The 17,104-nt window shown below is 44.7% G+C and overlaps 1 protein-coding gene across 2 annotated transcripts in view; it reads left to right on the top strand.

The window, feature by feature from the left end:
• trmt9b (tRNA methyltransferase 9B) overlaps positions 1-17,104 on the top strand; it is a 90,450-nt gene that overhangs the window by 68,172 nt on the left and 5,174 nt on the right. The window contains exons 2-3 of one of the 2 annotated variants that reach the window (XM_070891558.1): positions 8,520-8,733; positions 10,991-11,164. In XM_070891558.1, coding sequence (XP_070747659.1) covers positions 8,580-8,733; positions 10,991-11,164 — 328 coding nt within the window. In that variant the 5' untranslated portion in view covers positions 8,520-8,579. The remainder of the gene's footprint in view (positions 1-8,519; positions 8,734-10,990; positions 11,165-17,104) is intronic. The other variant, XM_070891559.1, reaches the window with a different exon arrangement.

Raw genomic sequence — 17,104 nt, 5'->3', positions numbered from 1 at the left:
CTGAATGTCTATCAATTGTATTACGTACTGAAAGTGTATAACTATTGCGCCCCTACATTGTAATGGGGCTTGTCCGAGGGAAGTGGGCGCACTCTGAGGGAGAGCGTTCCTTCGTTCTGATAAGTCCCGGCCGGTGAAACAATTAATAAAGACTGCTTTGTTATAAGCTTCTTTGGTGTTCGCCTCAGTGTATTCGCTGAAACAGATTGAAGGGAACAGAATCCAGAATCAACATTTATCCCACTTCTGACACCAAATGTTGATGCAGATTGGGCGTACCTCCTCCTATTCGAGTTCTTTCCCTTTTGTTGTGGGCCAGTTTCTTCTGTAAAGATTAAAATATAACTTTTTACGGAGTGCGTCTTTCTGCAGGGTGGGACATATACAGATAGTCACTTTTACAATTACGATTCCATTAAAAAATGAAAATATTACTTACACTAACTACTTGACCAAGGTCGTGCCATTTCTTTTTACACTGGCTTCCAGATCTCATTGTATGCACCACTGCACAGTAATCTTCTGTGACTTGGTTCCAGCGTTTCTTCATTTCTTTGGTTAGCACTTTTACGCGACCTCTGTTGCTATTATCCAGCTCCTGCCATCTCTGCTCAATTACGTGAAGTAATGTGCTTCCTCATGCAAGAAATTCTTTGTTATTGGTGGACGTTGTTTCATTGCTGTATTGAATTGACACTCTGATCTTTCAAAACACACAGTCCTTATTTTGTATGCACCTATGCAGCACTTGTTCTGGAAGTTTAGCAGCAAAAAGCAGCACTCACTGATTTCAGCAGGTGATTTCTTCAACAGTGCTGCTAAAAGCACTCCAGGCACAAAAGATCACCAAAAGTTCACTCACAAGCCTTTCCACAGCTCCGCAAAAGAAATCGGCACTTTTCCTTATTTACCTTTAAAAATGGCCGAGTGCCAATGTTTGTGTCTCACTGCGCATGCGCAGGGCTGCCGGCATGACGACATCTGCTCGGATGTAGCCCCGCCCCTCTGCAGTCTCCGAATCGGCGCCACGTTTTGGCCCCGCAGATCTCTCCTCGCCGTGCCCAGCTGGAAGCAAGCTGCTGCGAACCGGAGAATTGCTCCGTAAGTTTTTGACGAGCTTTTGAGCGCGGAAAACAGGCATGGATCTAGGCGCGGACCGAAACTTGAGCCCATTGGGTGCTCACGTGGCAGCTTATCCAAAAGACTGAATGAGATGTGGAAAAATCAACACATCCTATTATGACCCACAACCAGATATTGGTCCTGAATTCTTGGTCAGTATGACGGAATACTCTCAGCCGTCAAACCGCCTTTAAAATTGATCAAGTTTGGGATTTATGCGACCAATCCCGAACTTGCGATCTGTAAAGTTCCCTATAAACAGATGACCTGCTGCGACTTTCAAGCCCTCATTCAAATGATGTACTGCGAAAAGTTGGGCTAATTGCCCATCAACTGCGCATTAATTACCCTGAAAACTTTTACAGCTGGTGCAAATTGGCGCAGGAGCCGAGTGCATAGCATAAGCGGTGGGGGTGGGGGGGTATATGAAAATTGTATTCATTTTGAGCAAGGTTTATGCTACAGCCCAGAAAAAGTATCCTACTCAAGTTTTATAGTTCCTATGCAGAGGCCAGAAACATTTAACTATCTGCTAACATGCACTAAAGTATTTACTTTACCATCTATGCATTTAGGATAACTGCAAATCAAAATAACTTCAATTTATTGTGTTAGGTAAAACTTCAGACTTGCTCATCTTACCAGTCCTTTTTATTTAAAATTAGTTTTTTTTTAATAGTTAGCAATTAACAAAATGCATATAATTTGCGTTTACTAATCATATTCACTTCTTTTGTGATTCGCACTGCACATTATTAAATGAAAATATGAATGTTTAATATTGTGCAGAAAGTCATGCATACCCAGAAATTAAGGAAAGGGGCTTCAATAATCAATTGGAGACAGCGGGGGCAATTTGATGTACTTTCTACAAAGCTTAATGCTGTCCCATCGGAAATTTCAATGTATCCTGATTGGCTAAGTGAAAAGAGCACCACCCCATGTGATCCCTGATACACTTACACACAATGGTGCGCCCCTGGGATCCGTGGGCCACGACACTGCGCACAACTCCACAGCATTTCAAAGCAACTTTTCGAAGAGGCAAGTGCGGATTTCGTTCAGATGTCGGCGGCGTACTCCTTAGTGATGCCGTTGACGCACATTCAGGGCCATTATATCTAGTATGTTAGATTGATCAATAAATGGGAAATTTACCATGGGGATGCAGGTCACCATTTGCTTTAAGCACGATCCATCTGTGTTGGAGATCCATTTTAATAATGCGCAAAGCTTTCCTGCCCCGAATTATTTAAGTTAGCTGATCTCGGTAGTTTGGGCACTACAATTGACTTTGCACACCTGTGTTCGGGGCTGAAGAGCTACTCCCGGAGTCACAGTACGGATTCCGTCCACTAAGGGGTACAACAGATATAATCTTTATGGCTCAACAACTGCAAGAGAAATGCAGGGAACAGCGCCAATCCTTGTACATGGCCTTCTTTGACCTCACAAAGGCTTTTGACACTGTTAACCATGAGGGACTATGGAGCGTCTTCCTCGATTTCGGCTGCCCCTAAAAGTTTGTCACCATCCTCCGCCTGCTCCACGACAACATGCAAGCCGTGATCCTGACCAACGGATCCACCACAGACCTAATCAATGTCCGGACCGGAGTCAAGTAGGGCTGCGTCATCGTGCCAACCCTCTTCTCGATCTTTCTCGCTGCAATGCTCCACTTCACACTCAACAAGCTCCCCACTGGAGTGGAACTAAACTATAGAACCAGTGGGAATCTGTTTAATCTCCATCGCCTCCAGGCCAGATCCAAGACCGTCCCATCCTCTGTCGTCAAACTTTAGTACGTGAATGACGCTTGCATCTGTGCGCATTCAGAGGCTGAACTCCAAGTCATCATCAACATCTTCACCGAGGCATACGAAAGTATATGTCTTACACGAAATGTCCAAAAGACAAAGGTCCTCCACCAACCTGACCCCGCCTTACAGCACTTCCCCCAGTCATCAAGATCCACGGCACGGTCCTGGACAACGTGGACCACTTTCCATATCTCGGGAGCCTATTATCAGCAAGGGCAGACATCGACGACAAGGTTCAACGTCTCTAGTGCACCACCACAGCCTTTGGCCGCCTGAGGAAGATCAGGCCCTCAAATCTGGCATTAAGCTTATGGTCTACAGGGCTGTAGTGATACCTTCCCTCCTATATGGCTCAGAGACGTGGACTGTATACAGTAGACACCTCAAATTACTGGAGAAATACCACCAATGATGCCTCCGCAAGGTCCTGCAAATCCCCTGATATCGATCAAGCCAACATCCCCAGCACCGAAGCACTTGCCACACTAAACCAGCTCCGTTGGGTGGGCCACATTGCTCGCATGCCCAACACAAGACTCCCAAAGCAAGCGCTCTACTCAGAACTCTACATGGCAAGCGAGCCCCAAGTGGGCAGAGGAAAAGTTTCAAGGACACCCTCAAAGCCTCTTTGATAAAGTGCAACATCCCCACCGACACCTGAAAGTTAGGGCGTCTTTCAGTTTGGCCAAAGACGCCCTAACTGAAGGAAGACCATCTGGGAGGGCGCTGAGCAACTCGAGTCTCGTTGCCCAGAGCATTCAGAAAACAAGCAGGCAGCAGAAGGAGCGTGCGGCAAACCAGACGCCCCACCCACTGTTTCCTCCAATGACTGTCTGTCCCACTTGCGACAGACTGTAATTCCCGTATTGGACTGTTCAGTCACCTGAGAACTCATTTTTGGAGTGGAAGCAAGCCTTCCTTGATTTTGAGGGACTGCCTGATGATGATGATAGGGTGCTGAAAAACCAGCTAGGTTTTTTTCTCCTAGTCGTTGGTATAAACTAGTTTTAATTCAATTCGTACTTTTGGTCCAGTAAGACTGCTGTAGTCCTTGTGGGGCACATTTGGCATGATTTGTGGTCAATCTGAAGGAGAATGTTTTAAAGAATGTAACATTTATTTTAAAAAATTGTATTGTTTCTTAAAAGGGAACACTGGAAATCTGAAACAAAAATAGAAAATGCTGAAAATACACAGTATACCCATTAAGTGTCAAAGAGAAATGACAGATTAACATTTTGGGTATAACCTTCATCAGAACTAACAGTAAGGTTGTGATCTGTCCTCCTCTGTAAAAGAAAGAAAATGCAAAAGTAAAACATTTTTTTATTCTCACATCATCTACTTTGCATTACTAGATTTTACTGTCAAATATGGGAACCTGAATGTGTGCAACATGGTTAGAGTTTAATTTTGCATGCGACAGATTGTTCCTCATCAGGCAGTAATTTAAATTCAAGGCTTTTGCATGAACATTATGGAAATTCAATTTTTTTAAAGAATAGGTATAGCCATTATTTGTTATCGATATCAGCAATCTTTATTTCTGAAACAGTAGCCTGTTACATTATAAATCTGGTAAAGCTTCACAGCACAGAGGTCCTTCTATTTGCAGATGCTATCCTGTGGTGCTGGATTTCATTAATTTTGTGTTGCATGCAGTAGGTTCAGAATGCGAGACTAGTAACACACAAGATAAATTACTGCAGTACATCAAACCTAACAACGTAATCACTGAGAAAAGGAAGAAAATACAGCATCGTATTTGACTTTTTATGATCCATGAAATTAATTAACTAGATTGATGTAAAGGCTTAATCCAACACATGTTCATTATTGTAGTTGTTACATTTTTTGTGATTAAGGATGGAATTCCTGAACACGGAGCCTAGGCAACTGGACACCAGGCCGCCAATGGGAAGGGATTATGGGCAAGAAACCACAGTCAGTTCGGCCAGGGCAAGAGGGACTTGATGCGATATAAGCAGCAGAGTTTTGGATGAACTAAAGTTTACGGAGCATGGGGGACCAGCCAGAAGAGCGTTGGAATAGTCAAGTCTGAGATGACATGGATGATGATTTCAACAGCAGGGGCAAGAGGGAGACTTGGGAATAGGGGTCTGGGATGGGGTTGAAGTGGGGGGGGGGGGGGTTGCGGGGAGTGAGGGAAACTGCAGAATTGGGGTCGGAGGATGGGGGGGACGGGGAAGGATTCTAATTGGAGAGGGGAAGGAAAAAATGGCCAAATTATAGTTGCTGAAATAGTACGCAGTTGGGGGGAGGTGAATGTAGGAGCAAGTGTCCTGCTAGATGAGGCAAGTGGGGATCAAGATATTGCTCAGTGGCAGGGATGGAACTGCTCAAATTGCTGCTTGATGACTTGGGGACAGATATACTATTTATGGCAGTGGATGCCAAGGCACTGGTCAGTGTAGAGGAAGCCAGGGCTGGCTGAGATCCTAATCATAGGGCTAGAGGGTGGGATCTGGGGGCTAAAATACTGCTTGGTTAAAGGGGGAAGAGGTGATGGCAGAAGGGGAGCAATAGGGGAAAAAAATAACTAGAAGGCAGCATTTATGGAATATAAATCCCTCCCCTCTTTCTGTAGTTATTTAGCTGAAATGTTTTTTTTAATGTGGTTTGGAGATAGAGAGAATGGACAGAAAATGCTTAATTCCTTCTCCCTGATGCAAACCTGTCTATAGGCTGTTATTAGAACAGAAAGAGCTATTTGTAAGTGGAACATGTGATTTTAAGGTGGCGACTGCAAACGAGTAGGTGTAACCAGCATTCCAAGTGATCATATTCGACACCAGGGAGAGGGAACAGGAAAGTTAACCCTTATTTATTTTGTTAATTTTAAGACAACCATTGTTACTGCTACTGTATCCTGGTCCTTAAATGTTTTTGATTATGTTTAATGTTACTGTAGCGTATACTTAGTGCTTGGCTTGGCTTCAAAGAACTATGAGGGTGGAGTGTACTTTATCTCTTTCAAAGTGGGAATTCCAGTACCCTTATGGAGTTAACTCACCTAATTCTCGTGCAATAATGTTTATACCTTATTTGCATTGCACTTGAAGGTGCAGGCATGGACAAGCTTTATTGATCATTTTTTCACTATTTATGTTTGAAATTCAAAAACAACATTTTATTTGCAGGTCAAAGTTTTTGCTGAACATCGTTCACATTTGAACATTTATGCAGAACCCCATTAGTTATGCTATGATTAGGCTAACCATGTTTTCTGCTAACTTTAGTGTTTTGCCACTTTGCAGTGAGAATGAACTACCACTTTATAGATTGAAAAATCTGGGATTCACTCAATACAATATACTGCACCGTAAAAGGGCATCTAAAAGAATTAGTTTACGGCTTCCTAAGTACTAGGAGGACAATTCCCACAGGATTCTTCCAATCTCTTACTAATTTCAATAGAAACCCTGGAGAAACGGCTGTTTGCTCTGTTTCTACACTGAACTCTCACTGGGAACCCCCTTTAAGATTCCGGGTGCAAGAACTTAATGAAAACTTTAAAAAAACATTGTTGTTGGGGTGTGGACGATGTTGGCAAGGCCACATTTATTGCCCATCCCTAGTTACCCTGAGTCATCATCAACATTTTTACAGAGGCATATGAAAGCATGGGCCTTACACTAAACATCCGTAACACAAAGGTCCTCCACCAACCTGACCCCGCCACACAGCACTGCTCCCCAGTCATCAAGATTCATGACAATGGACCTGGACAATGTGGACCACTTTCCATACCTCGGGAGCCTATTATCAACAAGGGCAGACATCGACATCGACAACGAGGTTCAACACCACCTTTAGTGCGCCACCGCAGCCTTCGGCCACCTTAGGAAGAGAGTATTCAAAGATCAGACCCTCAAATCTGGCACCAAGCTTATGGTCTACAGGGCTGTAGTGATACCCGCCTTTCTGTATGGCTCAGAGACGTGGACCATATACAGTAGACACCTCAAATCGCTGGAGAAATACCACCAATGATGCCTCTGTAAGATCCTGCAAATCTTCTGGGAGGACAGACGCACCAATGTCTGTGTTCTCGATCAGGCCAGCATCGAAGCACTGACCACACTTGACCAGCTCTGTTGGGCGGGCCACATTGTCCGCATGCCGGACACAAGACTCCCAAAGCAAGCGCTCTACTCTGACCTCCTACATGGCAAGCGAGCCCCAAGTGGGCAGAGGAAACATTTCAAGGACACCCTCAAAGCCTCTTTGAAAAAGTGCAACATCTCCACCAACACCTGGGAGCCCCTGGCCAAAGACCGCCCTAAGTGGAGGAAGCGCACCCAGGAGGGCGCTGAGCACCTTGAGTCTTGTCATCAAGAGTATGCAGAAAACAAGCGCAGGCAGCGGAAGGAGCAAACCAGACTCCCCACCCACCCTTTCCTTCAACGACTGTTCAGTCACCTGAGAACTCTCTTTGGGAGTGGAAGCAAGTCTTCCTCGATTTCGAGGGACTGCCTATGATGACCCTGAGAAGGTGGTAGTGAGTCTTCTCCTTGAACCAGTGCAGTTCTTGTGGTGATGGTACTCCCACAATAATTTTAGGTTGGGTATTTTAGGATATTAACCCATGACAATGAAAGAATGGCAATATATATTCAAATCAGGATGGTGTGTGACTTGTAGATGACTTGGAGATGATGGTATTGCTGCTCTTGTCCTTCTCATGGTAGAGGTTGCAAGGGAGGGAGATGCTATTGAAGTAACCATATTCTATTAAACTAAGTGCAATGACTGTGATGGATGGGTGGCTATTGTGGCTAGTGGCTGGAGCACCAATTAAACAAACTGCTCTCTCCTGGATAGTGACAAGCTTATTGAGTGTTGCTGCTATACCCATCCAGCTGAAGTATTCCATCATTTTCTAGGGACAGCCTTGCTGATGAAGGAGAAGCTTTGAGGGTCCTGGAGTTGCAACGATTGGTCTCCAACAAGCACAACCATTTTCTTTTGTGTTAGTTATGACTTAAACCACTGGTGTATTTTTCCATTGACGCCCCTCCCCCCCCATTGGCATTTACTAGGGCTCTTTGGTGCCGTAGTCAGTCAAATGATACCTTAATATCGATGTCAGCTCCTTGCGTCTCTTCTCTGGCACTCAGCTCTTGCAAAGTTATGCATGTTTAATTAGATTCCAAATAGATGACCAGGGCGATGGGGTTGGATCAGATGTGAGAACAGGAAGAGGATGCAGGCCAAGCCAAAGGCTGAGTTTGGGCCTCAGATCGGTGTTGAGTTAGATGTGGTCTGGGAGGAGGTTGCAAACCAAGGCTAAATATCCTGCTGATGGCAGGCCCCAGGTTAGGAATGGGGATAGGGTCCAGGCTAGACAGAAATGGGCTTTGGTTTGAGTGTGGGCACGTGGCTGGCAGGGACCATGTCTAGACAGAAGACAAATAAAACCTTTTATATAGATGAGTGCTATGGGTAAACGATCAATTAAAGTGTGTTCTGAATTTCATGAGAAAATTCCTAGCCTAAAATTACTAAGTGCAATGTTTAATTCCTTCTAATTGTTTTTTAATATCTTGTTTGCAGTTTTCCCCTTAAGCTCCTTAGAGCTTTCGACAGTTACATGATAGAACGCATGATTTCACCATGGACAAAGAAGCAAGCCGCTTGGAGAAGGACTATGTTCATAGTGTGTATGAGAAGATTGCCCCTCATTTCAATGACACTCGTTATAAGGCTTGGCCCCGAGTACGACAGTTTCTGCTGGAACAAGAACCCGGCAGTCTCATTGCTGATGTTGGTTAGTATATCGTCCAGTTGCTAATCTGTTTTAAGCAATAAGATGTTTTTGAGTCAGAAGGTAGCTCCTGTTTGACTTAAGTGCTGAGAGAGCTTAAAACTTTATTACCCATCTCTTCAGAGTGCTCGTTTGCATACCGCAATAATGTAAAAATGCCTGTTGTAATTAAAAGATTTTCTTCCCGCAGGTGGTTGTTACATAACAAGAGTATTACGCAATACCTTCAATACTGAAGCCATCCTGTTCAGCTGCCAGCAGACAATGCTGTCTCAGGCACTGATTCTATCCTCCTTGCTAGCCTGACTGCATACAGCCTTGTGCTTTACTTAGACTGGATGTGGCATTTGAAGCTCAGCTCAAGCCTATCATCAAGATTGCTTACTTACATCTTCTCAAAATGGTCCACCTACGTCTCTACTTCATCTGTACAGTCGGAAAAACCCTCACTCACGTTTTGATCACCTCACGCTTTTCTTACCAGGCTCCCAAACTCCACCTTTACATAAACTCCAAATTAGCTAGAACTCTACAGCTGGTATCCTCGGTCGGGTAACCAACTCTGGACCTATGCCTGAAAGTTTCATCACATGATTTCCCACCTCCAACCTCCTCCACCAGTCAAATAGTCCTTTTCCCATCTTCAATATTTTTATTACTAATAAATAAGTGTTTGAAGAACACAATTTTTAAATGTTCCTATGATTTTTCTCCCGGGTTGCACCTCGCAGTGACTAGGAGATTAATTTTGAATTCCTGGATACTCCAGGACAATCCTGGAGGGTTCACAACCTTAATCCTCTCCCGCACTAAGTCCAATACTCCTGCCCACTCTCATTGACCTCCATTCACTCCCCATCTGTCCTGAGAAAATGAACACAAAAAAGCATCAGGAGGCTTTCGCCTCTTCTTTCCTCCCCTCCTTACCTTCAATGGCTCAAAGAATAAATGCATCAGTTAGTGTGGTACTGAGCCAAATGCCACACTTGGGGTAGATTTTCTCCCAGTGTGTTTTTTTTGGCAGTTGGCCAGTAGATTATGGCACTAGGAGACACGGTCCATTTTCAGGACCATGTCTCATTAACACACAGCCAATGAGCACCCAGAACAGCCCGCCAGCTCCAGGCCTGGAAAATAGTAGGTCCGGGCTGGAGGATAAGTCTTTAGGAGGGGGGGCACCCGGTGTGGTGGCAGCCCAGGTTGCTATTGTGAAGCCTGGAGGAGTACTCTTGCTCCTCTCGGCCTCACAAAAATAAGTAAAAACCTACCTTTGGACTTTTCAGCTGGGAAGCCATCTAAAACTGTGCGGATCTGCTCAGTTGAGTCCTAAAATAGCAATCGAGTCCTCTGGATGTCATAGGACCTTGATTAGATTATTAAAAGGGCCTACCGGCGAACTCAGGCAAGTGCTCTGGCCACCAAGTGGTAGGACCTTGTGAATATTGCGTTGGTTGCACTGTTGCTGGGAATGGGATGGTAAGTAATACCCCACCATTTTTGCGACAGTGACGCACCATTTACGGTGGGCAGGAAGCTCCCCCAGAGTATGGTACTGAGCCATACCCACCAGAAAGGTTTGAGGTTTGATTTCTGTCTATGCGAGCTCATCTCAGCTGAGGGTGCAGTGGGGGTAAAATCGGCCAGAGGTCTCACCCCTGATTGTTGGGCCAATGCTAGTGATCATTGTTGGCTAAGTGTTCTTGTCAAGTGATAATATAATGAAGCTTGCTGTGCATGAACAAATAGTCTGGTGACACTATCCAGCATAACAAGAAGAGAAACTACAGAGGGATAATGCTGCCTGTTGTGTCATATCCCAGCCTGAATTTCTTCCTTCAGGAGAGGAGGAGAGAAAATTGAAAGAGAAGAGTGATAGTTTTCATGGATGTTCTCCCGGTCTCCTGCCATAACCTCGGAAGAAGATCAGTGAACCCCCAGTATAAGGGGTTTGTGCGGAACTTTCGCGAAAACCACCATGGACATTCTACCCCAAGGTTTTTGGTCAGTGGAGTTACATAACAGCAGTCCGAAATGAGATTCCTTCCAACTTGAAGCTTGTCTTCCACTTGGCCTTTCCCTATGTTAGTGCAGCAGAGTTCATGAACCATCAGTTTATGGTTGTACCGTCAGCTGTGGCTCGGTTGGTAGCACTCTCACCTCTGTCGTTTTTAATCGATTTTGGTTTTGTCTTGCATACCACAATTTAATGAAGCGAGTACTGTTTTACATTTGTTTTCAAAATTACTCTTTCTTAAATTAGGATGTGGAAATGGAAAGTATCTTTGTATCAACAGTCAGGCCTACAAAGTGGGCTGTGACTATTGTCTGCCCCTAGTAGAATCTGCAAGGGAGCAGAGCTATGAAGCCATGGTATGTGACAGCCTGCATCTACCATATCGGGATCATTGTTTTGATGCCATTCTATCAATAGCAGGTGAGAAATTAATTTCTTCTATCTGTCTTTAATTCTTAGTAACAATCAAAATACATGGTGTAGTTTTTCATTTCTTCACACATAAAATAAATGCTGGGAAACAACAGGTAGGGTACATTGGAGTAGAAATTGGAAAGCGTTTCATTTGTTTTTGGGCATAAAATGGGCACGGAGCATACCAATTTAGCAGTAGGATGGCCAGCGCCCAATCTGCGCAGGCGTTGGCCCTACTAAATTTGTGGGGTCCATTTTTTAGGTAGGCGCCTAAAACAGGCATTCGGACACTTGATTATGTTAATGGGCATTAGGCTACTCATGAACATAATTTTTAGTCCTGTCACTAGCCCTGCTAACTTTCCTGCTTCTTATGAGCACTGCCTGCACATAGGAAGAACAGGAGTAGGCCATTCAACCCCTCGAGCATTCCATCTCCTATTGGCTCAGAATGACTATTCAAGAAAGCTTGTTTTTGCGCTGCAGTTTGGACTCTTTTCTGAACCTTAATCTTCATTGCCTTGAGTGTGTTTCCCTATATTTCTCCAGCAAACATTAGTTCATCTTTATTTAGTTAAGAACAATGGGGTTGAATTTTCTCAGTCTTCTATTGTTCATCATCATCATCATCATCTTAGGTGGTCCCGTGAAACGAGGATGACTTGCTTCCACGCCAAAAAAGGATGAGTTCACAGGTGTTTCAATGAAGGATCTAATATTCCAGGTCCTGAACTACATATTGAAGGATCGAAGATGCCTGTGCGTGGATTTTTTTTAATGTATGGTTGCGGTTGCACACCAGCCACCACACGGGCTTGACAGAGCTAGGTCTTGGTCCAGTGGCAAGGGTTATCCAAGACGACTGGAGACCTGCTCTGCTGCACGGATCTAGTGCGCACATGCATCGCAGTGTGGGCTGGCCCATTCCGCCCCGAGGCCACTAGCCCCGAAATCACACCTCTCGTAGGCCCAGATCACATCCCGCCACAGTGTCTCGCCGCTCCTGCTATATCTGCCCACACTCCTCTGATGTTAAAACACCATTGTCAGGCAGGTGAAAGTTAGCTGGGACAGTAATTGCTGCGGGACCCGTTTCCATTCATTCAAATTTCAAGCTCCGTGCATCCTGGTATCAAGGGTAGCTAAGGGTGTGAGGCAGCTACATTGTTGATGGCCAGGGTTTTATATTTTAATCGACAACTTTGCAGTGGAGAAACCAAACTTTTTTTTTTAAACGAGGCACTCTTTTTTTTGGACCATTTCTTTGGGCTGGCCCACTACTACTGTGGCTGGCCCCTGCTTTATTTTCCTGAGGCGGGTACTCCAGATGCACCAATAATGGCATGGGCACCTGCCCAATTTATATTACACTCTGCTTAGGGCGCCTGGAGCCCTCTGAGCAGCAGTCCCACCCTGCTGTGGGTACACCACTGGACTCTCTATGGAAATTTGGGCTCCATGTCTTTCAGCAATAAATAGTCAATGTAATCTTCCAAATCAGTTACATGCATTTCAAAACAAAATGCTATCAGACTGAAATAAAAACAGAAAATGCTGGAAACATTCAGTGTGTCAGGCAGCATCTGTGGAAAGAGAAACAGAGTTCAGGTTTCAGGTCGATGACCCTTTGTCAGAATATTGACCTGAAACGTTAACTCTGTTTCTCCACAGATGCTGCCTGACCCGCTGAGTATTTCCAGCATTTTCTGTTTTTATTTCAGATTTCCAGTATTTTGCTTTTGTGTAAGCTGTCAGACTGTTAAGTTTGAAAATAGAATATAAGCCTGCATAGAGTTTATATAATTGCACCGAAGCAAAATCAAACTAGTCTTTCCTGCTATCCAAACAAAAAAAAAATCAAAAACGATAAATTCGCCGCATTTTACAGAACATAGGAGGTGAAATTGGATACGGGCAGGATGCAAAACAGGCGACATCGCATCGACTGCCCATCATACGCCCCGCCCGATGTTCAGTTCATTGACTATCGGGTGGGGCATATAATCGCCGGCTGATTCAATCCTGCTTGTTTCGCACCCCGCCCAAGACAAATGGTGCTGTCAGATTTTAAAATGTAATTTTGGTGTTTTGTGCTGATCGATGATAGTGATGTTAGAGACTGAGGAATTTTCCTTTGTGAGCACCCAATATTTGTCAACCATTTCCAGTAACATTACACAGTATACAGTAAAGTTCACTAAATGCTGCATTAACAATATGCCATAGCCTTATTAGTGTGAATATTTCTATTTCCCATACCAGCCATCTTTACGGTCTATTGGAGCGAGATTGTGAATTTAGTGCCAAGTTGTGAGCAGGAAGTGGATTGGGAATTCCAACAATCATTTCACTTAAGATCTTGCTGCTGACTGAGGGGGCTTAGTCTGATTGATTTCCAGAGGTGACAGCAGTATACTAACCCAACATACCACCTGGCCCTCTTGGGAGAGAAATAAAGATGTAAACAGTGTAGGGTAAGTTTTAACTGCAGGGTGGCTGACCAGTGGTGCAAGTGTCCAACTGCCCGATAGTGTGAGCGGGAGCCAGTCCATTTTGAGGTTCAGGCCCCATTATGCTGCTGCAGGTTATAGAAACATAGAAACATAGAAAATAGGTACAGGAGTAGGCCATTCGGCCCATCGAGCCTGCACCGCCATTCAGCGAGTTCATGGCTGAACATGCAACTTCAATACCCCATTCCTGCTTTCTCGCCATACCTCTTGATCCCCCTACATCTAACTCCTTTTTGAATATATTTAGTGAATTGGCCTCAACAACTTTCTGTGGTAGAGAATTCCACAGGTTCACCACTCTCTGGGTGAAGAAGTTTCTCCTCATCTCGGTCCTAAATGGCTTACCCATTATCCTTAGACTGTGACCCCTGGTTCTGGACTTCCCCAACATTGGGAACATTCTTCCTGCATCTAACCTGTCGAAACCCGTCAGAATTTTAAACGTTTCTATGAGAACCCCTCTCATTCTTCTGAACTCCAGTGAATACAAGCCCAGTTGATCCAGTCTTTCTTGATATGTCAGTCCCGCCATCCCAGGAATCAGTCTGGTGAACCTTTGCTGCACTCCCTCAATAGCAAGAATGTCCTTCCTCAAGTTAGGAGACCAAAACTGTACACAATACTCCAGGCGTGGCCTCACCAAGGCCCTGTACAACTGTAGTAACATCTCCCTGCCCCTGTACTCAAATCCCCTCGCTATGAAGGCCAACATGCCATTTGCTTTCTTAACCGCCTGCTGTACCTGCATGCCAACCTTCAATGACTGATGTACCATGACACCCAGGTCTCGTTGCACCTCCCCTTTTCCTAATCTGTCACCATTCAGATAATAGTCTGTCTCTCTGTTTTTACCACCAAAGTGGATAACCTCACATTTATCCACATTATACTTCATCTGCCATGCATTTGCCCACTCACCTTACCTATCCAAGTCACTCTGCAGCCTCAGAGCATCCTCCTCGCAGCTCACACTGCCATCCAACTTAGTGTCATCTGCAAATTTGGAGATACTACATTTAATCCCCTCGTCTAAATCATTAATGTACAATGTAAACAGCTGGGGCCCCAGCACAGAACCTTGTGGTACCCCACTAGTCACTGCCTGCCATTCTGAAAAGTACCCATTTACTCCTACTCTTTGCTTCCTGTCTGCCAACCAGTTCTCAATCCACGTCAGCACACTACCCCCAATCCCATGTGCTTTAACTTTGCACATTAATCTCTTGTGTGGGACCTTGTCAAAAGCCTTCTGAAAGTCCAAATACACCACATCAACTGGTTCTCCCTTGTCCACTCTACTGGAAACATCCTCAAAAAATTCCAGAAGATTTGTCAAGCATGATTTCCCTATCATGTCACCTCTTTCCAAATGCGCTGCTATGACATCCTTAATAATTGATTCCATCATTTTACCCACTACTGATGTCAGGCTGACCGGTCTATAATTCCCTGTTTTCTCTCTCCCTCCTTTTTTAAAAAGTGGGGTTACATTGGCTACCCTCCACTCCATAGGAACTGATCCAGAGTCTATGGAATGTTGGAAAATGACTGTCAATGCATCCGCTATTTCCAAGGCCACCTCCTTAAGTACTCTGGGATGCAGACCATCAGGCCCTGGGGATTTATCGGCCTTCAATCCCATCAATTTCCCCAACACAATTTCCCGACTAATAAGGATTTCCCTCAGTTCCTCCTTCTTACTGGACCCTCTGACCCGTTTTATATCCGGAAGGTTGTTTGTGTCCTCCTTAGTGAATACCGAACCAAAGTACTTGTTCAATTGGTCTGCCATTTCTTTGTTTCCCGTTATGACTTCCCCTGATTCTGACTGCAGGGGACCTACGTTTGTCTTTACTAACCTTTTTCTCTTTACATAGCTATAGAAGCTTTTGCAGTCCGTCTTAATGCAAGCTTCCTCTCGTACTCTATTTTCCCTGCCCTAATCAAACCCTTTGTCCTCCTCTGCTGAGTTCTAAATTTCTCCCTGTCCCTGGGTTCGCTGCTATTTCTGGCCAATTTGTATGCCACTTCCTTGGCTTTAATACTATCCCTGATTTCCCTCTTGTTGCAGCTTGCCAGCTTAGGGACAATCCAATAACTGGCAGCTCAGAGGCAGCTAGGTAAGTTCCGGAGGGGTAGCCCGGAGTGGTATCTGCCCACATTATTCTCGTGGAGTCCAGAGAAGCACTCCACGCCCCGCATAGGTCATTTTATACTTATCATGTTTGGTCCACTTCCACTGTACCGCTGCTCTGCCCAGTTGTCCCCCAAAATGGCAGTCAGGATACGTCGTAGGGCCTATCAGTTTAAACAGGCGTGTCCTTAGGCTGCCCAGTGGTAGGCCCCTTATGGGCTGGCATTGGCCGGATTGGACACAGGACTTACATAGGATATACGACACAGAAACAGGCCATTCGGCCCAACCAGTCCATGCTGGCGAAGAACTTGGGGCAGTGAGTTTTTCTCTGCAATTTTCAGAGTGCTACTGCCCCATTTCCCTGTGGTGGGAGTCAATTAAAATGATTGTGTGATCTGTATTGATCGGTGTAGGACAGTGATTCTCAAACCTTTTTGGTTGAAGGACTCCTTTTCAAATGGATTAGTAATCACAGACCCCCCATCTAAATTATAATAGTATATAATACAATATGAAAGTGATGCGTGTAAAGAGTGTTTTAATAATGGTTTTAAGAAAACAAGTATTTACTTACAGATGTCATTGCGATGGGTGTGCTTGTTTCTCACTGTAGAGTCTGTCTATCCTTGGTGTGATGTTTACGAAGTCCTGGCCAGTGGCCTCCCACAGAAGGCTTCCCTTTACAGATGACCAGCAACAATTGGCTTTATTTCACAGTAAAGTCCCCAATGCAAGACATCAATTTAAACTCCCAGCATGCGGTATAACTCCAGACTAGACCAAAGACCCTGGACAGCTTCTTTAGATACTTTGTATTTCAAAGCAGATATTTTCCTACTGTTTCAGCTGCCATAGCCAAATCATTGTTTATTTTCTTTTTCTGACGCCCATGCCCCCCATAAAGGTTTTATAGAAAAAAAAGTTCAAGAAATAAATCCCTGACTTTTCATTGGTTCATTGACGAGGCGTTGCGTGGCGACGGGTTGAGGATCACGTCAGCCGTTAACAGTATGTGCAAATGCGGTGACTGATAGAAGTGAGGAGGCGTTCGCGGGAGCAATGGGTAGTCACTGGTTTGCTCACAATTATCAGCAATAACGCACAGGCTCGCGAAGGTGCTGCTAATGACTGGCGTGATCTTCATCCAATCACCGCACGACATCTCCGGCCACCGCTCTTTCGCTTATTTCGTGGACCCCCAGAAAGTCTCTACAGACCCCCTGGGGCCTGCAGACACCAATTTCAAAACCAATGGTGTAGGATGCTTCCAAGCAACTTACAACGTCACATTCCTTT

The sequence above is a fragment of the Pristiophorus japonicus genome, chromosome 10 (assembly GCF_044704955.1).
Source record: "Pristiophorus japonicus isolate sPriJap1 chromosome 10, sPriJap1.hap1, whole genome shotgun sequence".
In the NCBI taxonomy this organism is placed as follows: Eukaryota; Metazoa; Chordata; class Chondrichthyes; family Pristiophoridae; genus Pristiophorus; species Pristiophorus japonicus.
This window is presented reverse-complemented; position numbering and strand designations above follow the sequence as displayed.